Source organism: Podarcis pityusensis (assembly GCF_964106645.2).
Source record: "Podarcis pityusensis genome assembly, chromosome: 6".
Classification (NCBI taxonomy): domain Eukaryota; kingdom Metazoa; phylum Chordata; class Lepidosauria; order Squamata; family Lacertidae; genus Podarcis; species Podarcis pityusensis.
Genome location: NC_138030.1, coordinates 73,304,789 through 73,323,369, shown reverse-complemented (window position 1 = coordinate 73,323,369; position 18,581 = coordinate 73,304,789). Strand labels below are relative to the sequence as shown.

The 18,581-nt window shown below is 44.2% G+C and overlaps 1 protein-coding gene across 5 annotated transcripts in view; it reads right to left on the bottom strand.

Annotated features, from left to right (window-relative positions):
- Window positions 1-17,351, bottom strand: part of BTBD8 (BTB domain containing 8) — a 43,708-nt gene extending 26,357 nt beyond the window's left edge. The window contains exons 1-3 of one of the 5 annotated variants that reach the window (XM_081008487.1): window positions 17,030-17,351; window positions 13,907-14,104; window positions 1,398-1,693 (exon numbers count right to left, since the gene is read on the bottom strand). In XM_081008487.1, coding sequence (XP_080864613.1) covers window positions 1,398-1,693; window positions 13,907-14,104; window positions 17,030-17,172 — 637 coding nt within the window. In that variant the 5' untranslated portion in view covers window positions 17,173-17,351. Of the gene's footprint in view, window positions 1-148; window positions 187-1,397; window positions 1,694-13,906; window positions 14,105-17,029 lie in introns of those variants that run through there. The other 4 variants (XM_081008489.1, XM_081008488.1, XM_081008491.1 and 1 more) reach the window with 4 other exon arrangements.
- Between the last annotated feature and the right edge of the window lie 1,230 nt (window positions 17,352-18,581).

Sequence of the window (18,581 nt, the reverse complement as noted above, 5' to 3'; positions counted from 1 at the left end):
TAACATAGGAAACAGGTAATAAAAAAGGAACATCTCTAAAACCTCAATCCCTGAACATCTGAACATCTCTAAAACCTCAATCCCTCCCAAATGCATGGGGAAAGAGGTGTGTCTTCAGTTGCTGACAAATGTTAACACTGGCGCTTACTGCACTTTGTAGGGGAGTTTATTCCATAGACAGGGATACACCCTGAGACTTTCCCCCAAGCATCCAGAACACCCTCAAGGCCTCCCCTGGAGATGTTAATTCACAGTCCGGTCAGTAAGAGTAGCATTGGGATCATGAGTTTCAGGGCCATAGTGTTTGCACTATGCTGTACCACTTGTTCCCAATATAAAGCAACCAAGTGTGGTCATTAGTTGTTTGGGGGCAAAGTGTCATCAATGGGCTGATGCCATCCAGCCCTATTTCTATGTAACAGCTGAGCCAGGGGAGGCTGTCCATGATCTGGACTAGGGCTGGGCAATATATCCATATATTGTCCAAAATCAGTTTGAAGTCCATATCGTGGTATCAGTTTCAAATTTTTTTGACTTGGCGATATATCGTGAATCACAGTGTGGGAGTGCACGACGCGAAAATCACAATGTGGGGGAAACCACGAAGCCAGCCAACGCTTCTCTCGACTTCTGCAGACCCTGGTAACTCTGCCGGCTCAGTTCTCCCCTGCCATCTGCAAGGGGCAGCGAATCACAAGAGTAGGCACCGACAGAAATCATGATGCAGGAAAAACTGGGATGCCAGCCAATGCCTCAACATAGCTCCACCCTTATTTCAGACAGGGTGATATATGGGTATATCACAGTGTCTAGCTGGTGATATCACAATGTTGAAAACCAGATATCGCCCAGCTCTAATCTGAACAGTTGTGGGCTGGATGAGGGTCAATAAATGGAGTTTGAGCCCAAAGGCATGTACTGGCGGTTCTCATGTCCGGGAAATGGTCTGCAATCCTAAACCCACTTTGGAGAAAGATGAACTCACCAGGACTTCTGAAGAGACATGTGTAGGACCGCACTGTTACATCTTGCCTGCAGGCTTACAATATGCCTTGGTTGTTGTTTTTATTGATCTTGTGTGAGCCTCAGGGTACCTTTCCAATGGAAGAGTGGGCTAACAATGCTTTAAGCAAACTCCGTAACTCCACAAAATGCTCGGCACTACAGCATCTCCGCTCTTACACATTAGGTGGGTGTAAGAGCTGCTGTGGCTACACATCCCTACAGTCCTGTCTAAACAGCACAAGGCTCATTACTTAGGAGCCAAGTTACAGCGAAGAATATTAAACTCGACATTGCAAGCGCAGCAACGGCAAACCTTGTTTCAGATGGTTAACAAACCCACACTGGCATTTAAGTAACAAAAGGAAATCCAAACGCCACCGGTTTAACCTCACCTGACACAACTGCATTGCCTTCAGCATCAACAGCAGCAGCAGCAGCATCTTCTCCAGGAATTTCATTTGCAATAAAAGGGGAAGCAGCAGCTTCTGTTTCTAGGGCTCCACTTAAGGAATACTGATAACCAGATGTCCTTTCATGATTTTCTAGGCACTGTCCAGCGAATATTTCACCATTCAGCAGATTGCTGACGTCCATACTTTCATGTTCCTTTGTGGAGCTAGGCTTTGATATTTCTTTCTTGAGAATCGCTTGCTCAGACTCTTTGACGTTTCCGGATGAATACACGACCCTAGGAAGAGAGAGTCAGGCTGTAATCCCATGCACATATATTTGGAAGGGAGTCCCACTGACTTCAATGGGACTTGCCTCTGAGGACGCCTGCAAAGGATCAGACTTCATATAAAGTTTTACGCACTGCATAATTCAAAAGGTGGTTTTGACTGCCAAATCTCGTGAAGTTAATGGTGCCTATCCTTAAGTAGTTGTCCAAAACAAATAGCAAAACAGAACCCTGCCCTGCAATTGAAATCTAATAATACCACAATACATTGCTTTACTTGCCCTCCATCTCAATCATTTCGGTAAGTGAGGCTGCGCCAAACACTAAAACCTAATTATATTTTAATATACAGAGTACTCAAAAATCCAAGACATTTTAAAAACAGCAGTTATTGCAAATTAATTCAACCAGGAGAAAAAAATATATCCCAGGTACATCTTAAAAGTGTATTTTCCTAATAGCACATCTGCTAGAGAAATAGTACTTTACAATGCAACATCCCTGAACCAAACCTGGTCCATGAGGCTTCTGCCATCTGGCTTCTTAGTTGTCATTCTAGAAATAAAAAAGGCAGCTTTAAAGGATGGGCAATTCAAGACCAGACCAGCGTTCCCAACCTCTCTGAAAGTGGCTGACGAAGGAAACAAATTGCTGATCAAGAAACTAGTTGTTGAAGATTTGATAATGGGGGAAGAGCCACACCTCCATGCTACTGTAGATCAAAAGTTCCAGGTTTAATTCCCAGAATCTTCAGGTAAGGCTGGGAGAGAAATCCCCACTTGAAAAAGTGGAAAGCCACTGCCAGACCATGCGAAAAATACTGGGTTCAATAGACCAATTGCCTAACTCAGCATAAGGCAGTTTTCTATGTTCCTATGCACAATCATCTAGAATGATTCAATAGTTTCAAAAACTAGTTATTCTACAGGGAGGGCCCATGCATGCAACAGAGATTATGCTTAACTATAACCATTTTTTTGTTTGCTTCCCCCCCCCCCCCCGTGTTACTTTCTGGCCTATTTAAAAAGCAAACTCGCAACCGTGCATCTGATAGAGAACCACATTATCCCAGCATAATCAGATTCAAGCAGACCTAGCGAGAGAAGATGTACATAAAATACAGCTGCATGGGGATATGCACAGGAAAAAAAGCACGACCCAAACATGCCAGATTATAACTTGAAGATCCTGTGATGTAGACTTAGAATGAGCAGCCCTTTGGATCACTTCCTGGTTTTCCCCTCTAAAGTGTTCATTTACTGCCAACAATAACAAAAACAGCCTCATCAGTTCTCAAAGTCTTTTACAACAAGACAGACAAAAGTGTCATGCAACCTTCAAGAAAGCCATAAAGGGCAAGGGTGTTTAAAAAAACAAGAAAAACAGGATTGCCTCTGAGTAGCTAAATAACTCAGGCTAGTTTTTGGGGGGAAGACTTCCAGATAACTATTTCCTTGAAAGACTTGCTTGGCAATATGCATGAATTTATGGAGTGTTAAAGAGTATGCTGTGTCCTTTAAGGCATAAACACTCTTGTCCAAATCTGTTCTGAAAACAACCTCCAGACAGACATTCTAAACTGTGCACTGCAATCAGATGAAACTTGTCTGTATTTATTAGTCAATTTATAATAATTCCAGGAAAATACAAGATAATCTTCCTGCCTGGAAGCTGTAACACTCCGTTATCAGACAGTCATCTAAATTAAGGTTGCAAAATTCTTCTCCCCTTTGGGAGAGTACGCTGACTGGACTGCTAAAATCTTGATCATCACTTGTGGGGTTGACAGGCTTTCCAACAACGCAATAAACAAATAATGACTTTGGCCTATGCAGGAAAGGAGAAATAGTCATTTCTACATATTCTGTCACACTCTAGCATGACCAATAAACTGATTGCAAGCTGTGAGGACAAGTCCAAGTTTGATTCTCATTGCCCAAGGGGCACAGGTTTATTCAACAGACCAAGTCCCCCAAGGGCACCCCATAACTTCCTCCCATAGATTGAACAGCTGCTGTTCATTCTTATGGGGGAAAGTACAGCATTTGGGGAAGGGAAGAACAAAGTCCATTTCCTTCCAACTGGAATGCTTCTTGCTGGAAGAGGGAGGAGAAGCAGCATCACATACATCTCTCTGGATTCTGGAGTTGTGTTTGGCCCATGGGAATTGAAACAGCTTTGGGAAAGCAGGTCTGACTCTGTCCCATGCTCTACCTAAAGACACTGGGGTCAACCTTCTTTTTTATTTAAATCACTATTTACCCACATGCCTTGAATTACAAATCATTCTGCAGAAAAAGACAAGATGCAGGTTTTCTGTAAGATCACCCCGAAACTCCTGGGAGCATACAGAGGCACCTTTAAATAGGGGGTCAGTGCCATGTTTTTGTGAACTCAGCCTCCCCCAGTCACTACCCCCCAAATGACACGTGCATTTGCCTCTGAATCAAACACCCATTTCTCTTCTTTGCACTTCTCCACGCACATTTGACAAGCTGTCTCCATCTCTAAAAAAACAAACAAAGCACCTTGCAGTTTACCCCAATACCTGGAGCAGATTAGTAAATCTGGGGAGAAAAGAGCTACCCATTCACCCTAAAAGACACATATGATGCAAAAGCTACCAACTGTTGCAACACAGTGCCCTCCAGATGTTGTTGGACTACAATTCCCATCATCCCTGACCACCGGCCATGCTGACTGGGGCTGATGGGAGTTGGAATCCAACAACACCTGAAAGATTCCATGTTGGCTACCTCAGGCCTCTTGGGTTAAAACAGCAGTGCATCTCACTGTTCCCTTCCCCTGCTCTTCCGTCCAAAGACTTAGTGAAACCTATAGAAACAATATTTAACACTCTCCAAAGATCCTGTTAAAAACACACACACACACACACACACACACACACACACACCAGCAGTTCAGCAAGAAACTGAATATAAATAAAGCATAAAAACTAACAGACCCTACGAATCTAAAGTCAATTTAATGTGGCACTAAAAATACATCATTCTTGGCAGCAGGTAAGCTTCTCTGGGGAACAGCATTTCATAATCGGGAAGAGATGGTCAACGAAATGCTGCCAACTTTCCATCTCTGACTATCCTATCCACCTCAAGTTAAACACATACTTTTGCAGCAACTAGGCCAAAAAGACAAAAGGCGTTAACGTGGGATGAGACAAGATTACAGAGAATCTCCTCCAGTTAAGAGCACAGGATTATTAACTAAGGTTTCATTAGAAATAATGAAAGCATAACAATAAACAGTCCGGAATCAACGCCGGATTTAGGGTGATGTGGGGGGGGGGGGAAGGTTCCCCTGCATGGAGGGGCCCAGCCAAGGGGGTGCAAATTTGAGAAGATCCATAATTGAAGAGATCCTTTTGAGAGTGTCAAATTTTGGCTTTGTACAGAGCGCCATATTACGAAAGATTACCAAAGTCTGTTCCTGCCAGAATGACCCTTCTTTCATATACTTGCCCCAGCTAATATAACAAGCAGCTTAGAGATCTCTTACATCAGGGGTCGGCAACCTAAGGCCCATGGGCACAAGCGGCCAATGGGGGTCGTTTAACCGGCCCATGGACCCCCACTGCCCACTCGGGGACCCCGTTGCCCGGTTCCCATGCACTGCACTAAACTGGCGGAGAGCAGAGTGGGGACTGCCTTCTGCGATGCTGGCCGGTTTCCCATTGGCTGCAGGAAGCTCCTGCAGCCAATGGGAAGCTGCACACGCCTCCTCCGTGCCGGAAATAGCGTTTGCGCATGCATGTGCATGCGCACTCTGGCCCACTGCAGCGTCTGCGGGACTGTGAACCAGCCCAAGCCACAAAAACTTTGCCGACTTACATGGTTACAGAACATTTGCAGCAAGACATGATAGCTTTTGAGTTAGAAATCCAAGTCCCTCTCTGCAGAAGGTGCAGCATGGAATCCATGGAGCGTAACTTCTGCTGTCTGCAGACTGAAGACTCCTAGCAGCAGACCTGGTAAGTACGTAGAGGAAATTTAGCCATGAAAGTGACACTAGGAGATGACAACGTTAAGGAACGGTTCACCAGCATAGTGCATATTAGCAGGGCAAGTCTGGCTTGCGCAAGCCCAATGGACAGTGTTGGGCAGATGAAGCAAAAGGTGGCAGTAAATACCAATTACTGCAGGTGGGAGAAGTGAATAACAAGATGGGAGAGTTGTTGGTTTTCTGTGCCCCACAGAGGCATCCGATTGGCCTCTGCAGGAAAGAGAATGCTGTGTTAAATGGCCCTATGATCCAATCCTGTGCTTATGGACCTTCCACATACACAAAATAGCTGATCCTAGAATTTCTTCTGGATCTGCTAGACTGAGAGCTACACTACACATCTCTATTATGGAGCAGGAGGAAAACAAAACAGCATTAAGACTTCCATGCCCCTTCATTCGGAGACAAGGTACACATCACTTTGAATTTTTCCATTACAAACAAACAATAACTTTAAAAATAGCATGTAGAACAGAAGCTAAAAGGAATGACAACCTTAGCAGTAAACAAGCTAAACGATACCAGCCATTCTGAAGCTGCTCGAGACAGGAAGCTGAAATGTCTATATAAAAAGGAGGACAGAAATACAGCAGAATTGAGAAAGCAGGCAGACTATGTACTCATGCTCTGTATTTTAATGCAACTCGGAAGCTTCTGTGCTTTTTGAAGTAGGGAGAGTTCTCCGTACGTTTCAATCTATTATAATTGGCCAGGTTAATAAATGTTTAATATTTGTGGAGTTCTCTCTATCTGCCCAAGAACACTGCAGTATTCCCTGCTGCATTGACCTAGCCACGGGAGGCAGCACTCGCCGATCTCACAACAACTGAAGCACATTGGGAGCAAGACGCTGTGTTGTGGAAAACAACCCATGTCGCCTTCACTCTCCTAGAGCAGACCAATTCCCGATAGCAGCTACTAATGCAAAAAAAACCCCTGCAGAAGTCCTGCCTTTCAGAAAATTCATACGTGGACAAAGGCTTGCTTTTATAAGAAAAAAGACTGTCTAAAAACACAAAAGCTCAACAACGTTGGGTTGTCTGTTCCAAAAGGTGGGAGTTCCTGCACCTCTTTTTCTAGAAAAAAAAGCAGCAGCACTGTAGACGCTATTATTGCTTTCTGCTCCGTGGAGGTCAGGTGACACATTGGAGCCAATATCAATACGCAACCAATATATATTGGTTGTTTCTTAGCACAGACCCAGGCCACCAAGCCTGAGCTTCTATAGCCACCAGCCACCATGAACTACCATTGGCAGGACTGGCAGCAACAGCAGCAGATGTGTTCTATGCTTATGATAGTATTTTATTCTCTTGGTAATTATGCCGTTTTAAATTATTTGCATTTTATATTTATTTAGCAATGTTTCCTTTTGAAATGTTTAAGATGATTAGTTTTTACCCCTTACCTGCTTTAAGTCTGATGTGTTCAGTTTGTCCGTACGCTTTTATCTTACGATGGTCTGTGACCAAAATAAAGATTGATACCGATATTGAATATTAAAGCTGATTTGTGGTGGTCGTGTAAACATGCTAGAGAGTATTGGGAAATGATCATAAAACTCACATTTCCCAAAAGACCAGAGGCCTTTCTCATAGGGATGATAGGCAATGACATTCCAAAAAAGGCACTCAATGTCTTTCTGTGTGTGACTGCTGCAGCTAGAATAGTATATACGGAAAAATGGAAAGAAGAAGAGATACCCACGAAGGAAACTTGGCCAAACAAATTGATCGAATACATAGAATTAGTAACCATGACCATGAAAACTAAGGAATAAGGACAATTTAAAGAGGAGTGGAGGTGTTTTGGAAATTATCTTAAGAGGGTACAATATATAATTTAACTTATGAGTTAACCTATGAGCAGCAGATAACAAAAAAGGAAGACATGAGATGATAATGGGTGAAATATTAGAATATGCAGCAGATCAAGATTTCCATAGAATGCCACAGAGAGATGGATTGGGAAGTCTTCCAAAAAGAGGAGTGATGGATACTGTACAATGTGTGTATAAAAGCTGCTAAAACTGCATAAATAAAAGTTTTTTAAAAAATGAAATGTTTAAGATTTTTTTGTTTGTTAACTTTGTATGCATAAGATACATATTCTATAGTTGACATCCTTTGTAATGTTTTATTTTGAAATCTTTAAGATAATGTTTTTGTTTTTACTGTTAATTATGTTGCCTTGACTGTATACTTTATATTTGACTTTGTTTTATTGCGGCTTGGTTCCTTTGATGTTTTAATGTGTTGTAACCCACTTTGAGATTTTTTTTCTTAAAAATATAAAGCAATATAGAAATGAAATGAATAAATAATAATAATAATAACAATAGCAATAATAATAATAATACAATGGTACCTCGGGTTACAGACTCTTCAGGTTACAGACTCCGCTAACTCAGAAATAGTACCTCGGGTTAAGAACTTTGCTTCAGGATGAGAACAGAAATCGTGTTCCGGCGGTGTGGCGGCAGCGGGAGGCCCCATTAGCTAAAGTGGTGTCTCAGGTTAAGAACAGTTTCAGGTTAAGAACGGACCTCCGGAACGAATTAAGTTCTTAACCCGAGGTACAACTGTAGGTCCTAGGAGCAGCACACATGGTGAGGCTGAACTGCACTCCTGATCACTGCAGATCACCCAGATGGAGCAGCAACATTGGGACTGTGCAGCTGCACTAGCAGAACCAACCCAGTGCTCCCGCCACCTGAACATGCACACCCAGGCAAGCAGCAGGGACAGCCCTGTTTGGAAGGCAGTTGTGCCCCATCACACGGGCTGCTACTGTAAGGCTCTAAAGCAGATGATTCTGTCTCGGTTCCTCAGTCAGACCAACCTGTCCCAAACAGAATCATAGAACTGTAGAGATGGAAGAGACCCTGAGGATCATCTCATCCAACCCCCTGAAAGAATACACAGCTGTCCCATATGGGGATCGGACCTGCAGCCTTGGCATTATCAGCACCACACTCTAACCAATGGAGCTATTCAGTGGCTGGTGAAGGGGTACAATGGGTAGCAAAGAGTAACAAGAGGCTGTCGCCAGTGACCAGCAGCTCTGGATAAAGGGAGTTCTTGGGCTGTTATTGAAGTCAGCGCTGTGCAAATAAAGGATTTATTTAAATACCTTGTGAATCTACCAAGAAACTTGATGATAACCAGAAGTTCAAATGGACAGGAACAATCTGTTGTCAGGAACTGGTACAGTGGTACCTCGGGTTAAGAACTTAATTCGTTCTGGAGGTCCATTCTTAACCTGAAACTGTTCTTAACCTGGGGTACCACTTTAGCTAATGGGGCTTCCTGCTGCCGCCGTGCTGCTGCCATGCGATTTCTGTTCTCATCCATCCTGAAACAAAGTTCTTAACCCAAGGTACTATTTCTGGGTTAGCGGAGTCTGTAACCTGCAGCATCTGTAACCCGAGGTACCACTGTATTTATAACAAGAGGACACCAGCAATAGACAAAGCCCATTAGAGACTCAAAGTACCACCATATTTTTCGCTCTATAGGACGCACCCGACCATAGGACGCACCTTGTTTTAGAGGTGGAGAACAAGAAAAAAATATTCTCCCCCTCTCTGCTCAGCGCCCCTTCAGCGAAGCGGCAGGAGAAACGGAGCCCCTTCCATTTCTCTTCCCGCTTGGCTGAAGGGGCGCTGCGCAGCTCTCCCTCTCTGCTGAAGCCAGGAGAGTCTTGCTCTCCCGGCTTCAGCAAAAGGGACCCGAAGCCTCCGGAGCGAAGCGGGACCTCCCGCTGCGCTCCGGAGGCTTCAGGCAGCTATCCCTGAAGTCTTCAGAGCGCAGCGCAAGTTCCCACTGCGCTCCGGAGGCTTCAGGTTCCTTTCGCTGAAGCCAGGAGAGTCTTCAGGCGGCTATCCCTGAAGCCTGGAGAGCGAGAGGGGTTGGTGCGCACCAATCCCTCTCGCTCTCCAGGCTTCAGGGAAAGCAACACGAAGCCTCCGGAGCGTGGAGGGAGCACTCCCTCTGCGCTTCGGAGGCTTCGCGTTGCTATCGCTGAAGCCAAGGAGCCTGCATTCGCTCCATTGGAAGCACACACATTTCCCCTTAATTTTTGGAGGGGAAAAAGTGTGTCCTATAGAGCGAAAAATACGGTAAGTTGGATTTGAGGTTTGGGTGATGTCGATTATACGGGGTAATGAGGCTCCAACTGCAAACTTTTTTCACTAAAAATGTCAAATTTGAAATTAAGGCTGCAATCCTACATACCATGCTGAGTAGGCATATGTAGGACTGAATCGTAAGCTTTATCTTCCTGAACATTTGAAGAATGGGAAAACAATTAAGACAGAATAAAAGAACTGCTTTCAAAGAAGAATTAAAATGAGTCGGGCGTTTGAAAAACAAAGCTTTAAATACATTTTTTTTTACTGAAGGACACAAGGATGAAATAGAAGATACCCCCTCGCCCCCAAAATAAATTAAAAATCCAGAAATAGGATTACTGCCTCTAATAGCTGCTGAAACTGATAAAAATCCTTATTTCCACATATAGATTTTGTTTCATTTCGCAAGCTACAGATAGCGATAAGGAAATTCAATTACGCTTAAAGACTCCGACTCACAAAAGTAAACTGTACAAATAGACTGAAATCAATTTCAACCAAACTGGGCTAACTTAACAATATAATCAGACCGTACAGCATTACCAACATTTACAATTTCTGTTAACGTTATAGTGTTGATAAGGATCATAGCCTAGACTTGCAAATATTTGCATAACCACATATTACTAGTTTTCTTGTGCAAATCCTAGTACAGTAGTATAGTTTCTGACCACAGCTGTTTTTGCTGCACTGCAGTACTCCTGTGATAAAAGCCAATGGAACTCAGGATTCAGTTCCAGATGTGTAAAAAATATCCTGCATGACTTGGCAATGTTAGCAAGACCACTCTATTTCTCAAAGAGGGAAAATTTAATTGTTGGGAAGAATACATCGTTTTACACCTGCAAATTTCTCCAATGTGGATAAAATGCAAATCCAAAGCCTCACACATTTCAAAATCCTGCCTCTTCATTCTAATACCAGAGGCTTGGTACAAAGAACCAAAACAGAACTCTTTGCTAATAACCACAGCAAAAACACTGGTTTCCAAATATTGAAAACCAGCTGAGTACCTGCTCCTGATAAACTGCCTGTCAAACTGAGACAGATGGCAAATATACTGAAAATTACTTTCATTCAGCTGAAAGGAGACATATTCACAAGAGATTCTTTTTAGTGATAAATAAGCTTATTTGCTACATATATTGGAATGCTAAATTTGAACGATAGTCCTGTCAATCTATTGTTTTTTCCTTATTAAAGTTCTCTAGGAAGCTTTTGCATATTTGTATTTCAGAATACAGGGGGAAATTATTTTCACACACACAGCTGTAATGCAAACCTTTGCTTTTGCTGTCTGTTGGGAAGAGTAAAAATTCCATTGCTCTATTTTTCCAAAGTTTCCTGCATTGCGCCAATTCATTCAATTATGCAGCTGCTAATTGGAATTGACAAAAATCTTTTACTTGTCAAGCTGTACGTACAGTGAGAACAGCATTTCTCCTTTTTAATTGGTGGCACGGCCAATGGCATTCACACTTAGATTTGCACAGGTCCTATTAAAAACCAGAACACTGTCAAGTTTACAAGACAGAAGGGTAAGAAATGGAATGGATTTTATTTTATTTTTAAGTGGGAAACGGGGAATAATTACAGCAGGGTGGTTAAAATTAAAATAGGAATTCACGGTCTTCTACCTCTAACCTGTAAAGCTGATGTAACTACTGTTTTGCCCCATCTAAATATGGGCAAATAATAATAATAATCTGGTAATCAAAAACTGTGGTATTCCCTGGGAATCTCTGTAAAAGTAGGATGTCTGTTCTAAAAAATAGCTTGAATTAGCATAGCCTCTTCCCTGCAGGCCTGAAAATCACATTTAATTAAGCAATATGCTGCTCACTCTTTACATTACAAAGGGAATGTCTAATATGCAGTTCTCCAATATACCACAGGCTCTCAGCGGCCATGTCACTTAACCTCAGTTGAAGAAACCTGTCAACAGAAGAGACTCCCACTCAGCAAGAGCAATAAAAGCATCAATCCCGCTTCTCGCGCATTTCATGTAGCAATTGGCTTCTGGGCCACATAAAAAATGACCTGCCCTGCATCCTGTGAGGAACACCAATCCTCTAAAGGAGAGGATTAAAGAACCAGAAAATTATCTAAGAACGTGTCTTGATTTTGACAAATTACCCAGTCTTGATGACGAGTGTAACATTCAGCACAGCCACAAAGGGAGCCTCTATATTGTAATGAGCTCTCCCAGGTGCTGGATTTGTGCAAAGACACTTAGGAACCCCAGGAGGATTCTAGCATCCCCAACACTGGAGGGCTTTACACATCTGTAAATTGGAACCATTCACTTGTTTGGAGCAAAATAAAGGTGCACACTTGCAGACAACCTGAGGACGAGCTAAACCACCCTCTGACAACCTCAGAAATTAGCCAGGCACCAGGTGCTGGTCCATTTGGGACCATGTGGATGTTGGCAAATAACCGCTCCATCTGGCTGGCCCCTCCAGCTTCCTTAAGCAGGTCAGAAGAATTACTTATTTGTTGCATTTACATCTCACCTTTTCTTCCAAGGAGTAAATGGCTCATCCTCCTCCATTAATCTCTACAGTGACCTTGTGAGGCAGGTTAAGAGGTTGCGACTGGCTCCAAGGTCACCCAGTGAGCTTCAAATTTGAACCCTGATCTCCCATGTCCTAGTCAGACACTCTAAGCACTACACCACGCTGACTTCCTATATTTCTTCTGCTATGGGGCACTAGGTAAATAAATCTGAGGAAAGCCAAATGTCACTTAAAGAAGGTTCTGAAGAGTTTCCTGGAAGCTAGCATTTGTTTTATTCTGGGTTGCTTTATTTGATCTTTTAATGTGTTGTAAACCTTTTTGAGATTTTTTTCTTTAAAATATAAAGTGGTAGAGAAATTAATAATAATAGTAGTAGTAGTAATAATAGGAAGTTCAACTGCAAAAAAGGTGCCTAGACATTCCATTGTGGAAACCGTAACTTAGGTTTAAGGTGCCATTTGGCAATTAGATTATATATCTGAGTTTCTAACACTGCCTCAGAGTCTCAGATCAAGGGCATTCTGCCACCTCTCTGAGGTACCAAATTGAAGTAACTTTATAAATTCATGAATGGTGCAGAAATTATTGGATATGCAACCAGTAACTTCCATTGGAGTGAGAGAGCTGGAACAAGGAACAGAGACCAAACACTGAGGCCTTGCTCCAGGTCGCCCACATCACCCAATAAAATTGATTGGTGGTAAATTTGGTACAGACAAAAGAAAAATACTTTCTCACAGAGTATGTAATTTACTTATGGAACTAATTGCCACAATGTGTGATAGCCAGGGTCTTAGGGTTGCTCCCCAAGTCACACACTTACTCTCAAGTAGTGAGCATAAGTTTGCAGAAAATGTAGAATAGACATTATAGTTCTTTCATATATCCTTGGTGAAAACATTTAAAATTCTAAGAAAGAGAAGAGTTTCTCTCCCACATACAAGAAGCATCTCTAATGAAAAAATAACCTTTTTAACAAAGTCATCTAACTAGCCAGTAGGCATGAGGAAATGCAGTTTCATGGAGAAAGCAGACCATTGTTACTCAATGCAAATCACACCTCTTTCCATTTAATTCATGAGTACTAAGACTATCCCATAGTCATCTTGCAGTTAAGTACATTCTTACAACTTGCTGGCCATCACTCTGTCAGCTACCCCTTTTACCTCCACTTTAGCTACCTCCCTTCCAATTTCATATTGTCAAATATTAAGAAACAGACGTATCAAAAATATATATTCTGGTCTGTTGATGATTGGTTATGGGTTCATATCTACAGTGTTAAAAAAAAAAAGGTGGGGCACCATTCTTTTAACATATCGTAGAGTGGGGTGGGTGGGAGAATTCACTCTTCCCAAATTCCTTGTTCCCCAATCTAAGTAGCAGGATCATTCCTTGATGCCTAGAGAACCATTATAATTGGACAAACTGATGGTCTGCTATCAAAACTACCAGGCTGAAAACAAGTTTCTTAACTGTCACCAGATCTATCACAATACTGGCTCGAATTACATTTTTTAAGGGGGCAGGTGAGAGTGGAAACTTACTGCAGGAATGTTTTAAATTCAGAGGGTTCCAAATTCTCCAGATACAAAACTTCACCATGGTTTGGACTGTTTAACACTCTTCCAGCAACATGGGAGAAAAAACTGGGAACTCTTGCTAGAAGCACTCCCTTGTGAGCTCGGAAGAAAGCGCCGCCAACATGGAAAGTGACATCAGTTTGGATTTCTTCCTTAAGAAGCCTGTGAAACACAACAGAGAGAGCATCAAACATTGAGCTCAAAATGGAGTTCAGAATATGTTTCTTTCTTGGACGTCTAAAACAAAGTGCTATGCTTGCTCACATGCCATCCTCCAATAACCAGCTACCCAGATGGTAGGTGGCACGGAAATTAACTGGAACAGGGGTGGCACCAACAGCCAGAATGACTGGTCACCTGCTCAGTACATACCAACCTGTGGAGGTGCCCTCCTATTCCTCCTTGCTGTCCTGTTGACCTGTGTGAGCTGACAAGAGCAAGCCACAGTGCTTTATGCTTATTTTTCCCCCAGGACAGCTGCACAGACAAGACCCTGAGAAAAGGCACAAGCAAGTGGGCACTGGAAGGAAAATGAAGTGAGCAACTTATGGAAGGGTCCCCCACAGAGATTTTGCCCAACAGCAACCCCAAACCTGGCGCCAGCACCGGATCGGACTCACATCCAGCTGTTCGATAATACGAACAACCAGGCCCATTGCGAAACTCACTTCCTCTCCTGTGTTTTCTCTCTCCCTGCTTCTTGCTATTCCAAGACTTGCAATTTCTTTCTTTCTTTACCTTTCATTTCTGTTTAGCTACTGGGAAAGCTGTAGCTTCAGAGAGCAGGCGAGGCAGGGAGCTTTTTTCTTGCTGAGATTCTGCACAGAGGCACAATTCCTAGTGTGCCCTGGGAAGAACCGATTATTTAACTACTCTAAGAATTGGAGCTCTGGGAGGTCAATACGGGTCTCCTAGTGACTCTAAGCAATTCTGAACCACCTACAGCTCCCAGAATTCTTTGGGGGAAGCCATGACTGTTTAACGTGGTATGATGCTGCTTTAAATGTATCGTGCAGACAGGAGCTCAGACATGGCAAGAACAGACCCCCTGAAACCAATGGGATTTAAGTTAGCCGTGACAACTACTTATGCCCCATTATTTCAGTGGACCTACTTGGAGCATGCTGAAGCCTGCATCCATCCCTTGCTTTTTCTCAAATCTTGAAAACTGCAACTTTCTCCAAGGAGTGGAGAATGAAAGTGTCATGAAGTAGTGATTCTGTAAACAAGTATCACTGGGTGGGGCCCCTCAGGCAGGTGGTAGCAATTAGTTCCTGAAGTGGGAGCAGGTGATGGGGCTGGCTGGCTGCCAGCATTCCCCAGCCCCTATAAATCTTCGAGTTAACCTGGCGAGGGGAGGAGAGAACATGCCGTAGATTAGGCTGCCATTTGACGTCTGTAGCTGGTGCTAGAGAAGATGCCAATAAAGTCTGATAATCCATTTGGTGCCTACGTGTGAATTATTAGAAGCTTGGAGGGAGGACTCGGGAAAGCGACCTCCTCCTTGATAGAAAGTTCTTTCCAAAGCACTGATGGAAAAACAGGTCCCAGAAGGGCATCCCCTAGCAATTAGTCTCCAGGGAGGAACAATTATTCCATCAGCTGGAATAGCTCAGACGATAGCATATGAGGCTCTTAATCTCGGAATAATGAGTTTGAAACGCCACGTTAAGCAAGAGATTCCTGCGTCGAAGGGAGTTGGACTAGATGACTCTCATGATACCTTCCAACTCTAAAATTGCATGATTAATAAGCAACCCCGTGTGACGTTAACATATGAGAGTGCTGGAGGTGAAATAGTTAAACAGGTTACTCAATCAGAACCCAGGGGGTGGAGTCAGAGGGACTATAAAACCAGCTCTGGGAGGGGCGAAGGGAGGAGTTCCTTGGGAGTTGGGGAGTTGGTTGGAGTGGGAGTGGATTGGGATAGAGTCTGTGGGTAGGTTGAGGTAGTGTAGTGAAATAACCTGAGTCAGGAACAGTTAGGAGCTAGGAAGACAAGTAAATATCTGAGAGGTGGTTTAGTGAGTGAGAGCAGGTAGCGGAAGTTATAGGTCTGGATAGGCACCCCATGACTGTAATTGACCGATACTGTTTATGAAACCACACACTTGTTAAACTGCAATAAATAAACAGAAGTTTATGTTCCAATTTAACCCTGACTGGACTCGGTATTGTACCAGGTAGGGCTTGGGTGGTGGCACAGTGACCAATAGATGTTGAAATGTCCAGGGACCCTGAGTGATCGCCACACCTTGGTAAAAGGGTTGTGTGCACAGGGCTGCGTGCATGGCCCTGGCACCAAAATTTTTGGTTGCCTGGCCCCTTCATGGGGAATTTTGTGGGTGCTCAGGCACCTATGCCTGGTAGTCTCCATAAAAAAGCTCAGATAATTGCACTAATAACAGTTTATTTGCTTACTTTATATTATAATGGAGAAATCACGGTGCTTTTATACTTCAATGGTTCTATTCGTGCATTACAAACACCTTGGGTGATTTATGAAGAAAATGGGGTGGGGGTGGCAAAACTAGCAGGCGCCAAACGGGGGGGGGGTCATGTGCATGTTGGGACTGCCTGTGCTGTTGCTTCCCACATGCCCCTCTCCTAAGCAACCTGCACATGGGAAGAGCCACACCGGGGTTTAGTGATGCTAAGAACATCCTGCAGATTGGCCTGAAGGTGAGTGCATGTGACCCCCTCCCCACTTTCTTGTACCAAGTCTAGGGCTGACACACGTCTGGATTTTCCTAAGAGTACTGGGATTTCAAACGTGGAATTGACATGGGGGGGGGTTATTTCCAAAAGGTGGCCCTTTGTTCTTGATCACAGGCAAGTCAATCAAGTGTTTTTTGTAAAGAAGAATTCAACAACTGTGGGGTCTTCCTAAAAGAAAAGTCTCCACAAATTGGGGGCCTTCCTACAAAGAATCTCCACAAATAAATATAAATAAAATTTTTATAAATAAAAATTTTTATAAATAAAAAAAAGCTCAATAATCCCGATGGTTTCCTCAAAATAAGCTCAACCATTTGGGCGGTCTCCTAAAAGAAAGCGCTCGCCCATGTTGGGGTCTCCTCCTCCTACCTTTCCACATCCTGCCTCAGCCGCTCAGCCACCGCCTCCTTCAGCCTCCGCCTCTCGGACGAGGCCTTCTCGCCGCCTTTCCCTTCTCTTTCCGCGGCCCTCGCGGGGCCCTTGGACGAGGCGCCGCCGCCCCAGCGCGCCATGAAGCCGGCCAGGCAGCCCGACTTCCGGCTCAGAATTAGCCGACGGTCCCTGGGAGCTGCGGCGCCGCCTCGGCCGCTCACGCTCCGCTTTGTCTCCCCCAGGGCGCAACCGGCGCTCGGCGAAGGGAGCGTCTCGAAACTCTCGCCTTCTGTTTAGAAGCGGCGGCCCGAGAAGAGGCCCACCCCTTCCCTTCGCCTCATTGGGCAGCGGGGAGGAGAAGACCAATCGCGAAGCGGCTCTCCGTCGAGCCCCGCCTCCGTGTTGTTTACCATCCTGGGGCGCACGTGGTTTGGTGCGGGTGGAGGCGGGGAGAAAAGAAGTGGGCGGCGCGGCTTGGATACAGAAGGATCCCGGTGATCCGGAGCCGCGGACTCGTATAGAAAGCTGGCAGGGGTGTCGCTGGGACACGGCAGAGGAGAAGTAGAGATTGGATGGTGTTTGAATTCCGCTGATCTGATCCCAAGTTAGCTAGATTTCAATGAAGTACTTTGTTATGTATTGAAGCCATTTTTCAAAAAGTAAAAAAAAATATGTTGCATGAATAGGACTTAGATCTGGTTCTGTGTGACTTCTCCATATGAATTGAAAGGGAATAAAAAGCTTTTTTAGGAAGACTCCAAAATTGTTGAGCTTTATTTTAGGAAGATCCGGAAATGGTTGAGCTTTCCCCCCCCCCAAAAAAGTGATTTTTCATTGATCCAGGACAAAGCGCCTTTTCGGAAATCCCCCCCCCCCCCGGCCGCATGTCCATTCAGACTTTGACATACGGCAGCCCTAACTTTGTTAAGAGTGCAGTGTTCTCAAAGGTAAAGGGACCCCTGACCATTAGGTCCAGTCATGGCGGACTCGGGGGTTGCGACGCTCATCTCGCTTTATTGGCCGAGGGAGCCGGTGTACAGCTTCCGGGTCATGTGGCCAGCATGACTAAGCCGCTTCTGGCAAACCAGAGCAGTGCACGGAAACGCCGTTTACCTTCCCACCAGAGCGGTACCTATTTATCTACTTGCACTTTGACGTGCTTTTGAACTGCTAGGTTGGCAGGAGCAGGGACCAAGCAACGGGAGCTCACCCTGTCGCAGGGATTCGAACTGCCGACCTTCTGATCGGCAAGTCCTAGGCTCTGTGGTTTAACCCACAGACCCCAATTTCCTTCACAGCGCTTCAATGCCCAGAATTCCCTGGGAAGAGGTATGGATCATTAAACCATTAAAACTTGCAGTTTTGTGAAGGTGGTAATAGCCTCCTAGCAACCGGCAGCAACCTTAACAAACTTCCCATAATTCTTTGGGGAAGGCTTCTCTGGTATGATACTGCTTTAAATGTATGGTGCAGATAGGTTACAGTCCCACAGCAAGAGGGGATTAGGATGGGCAATGCCTCCCTGGTAATTGGGATAATGATATCACAA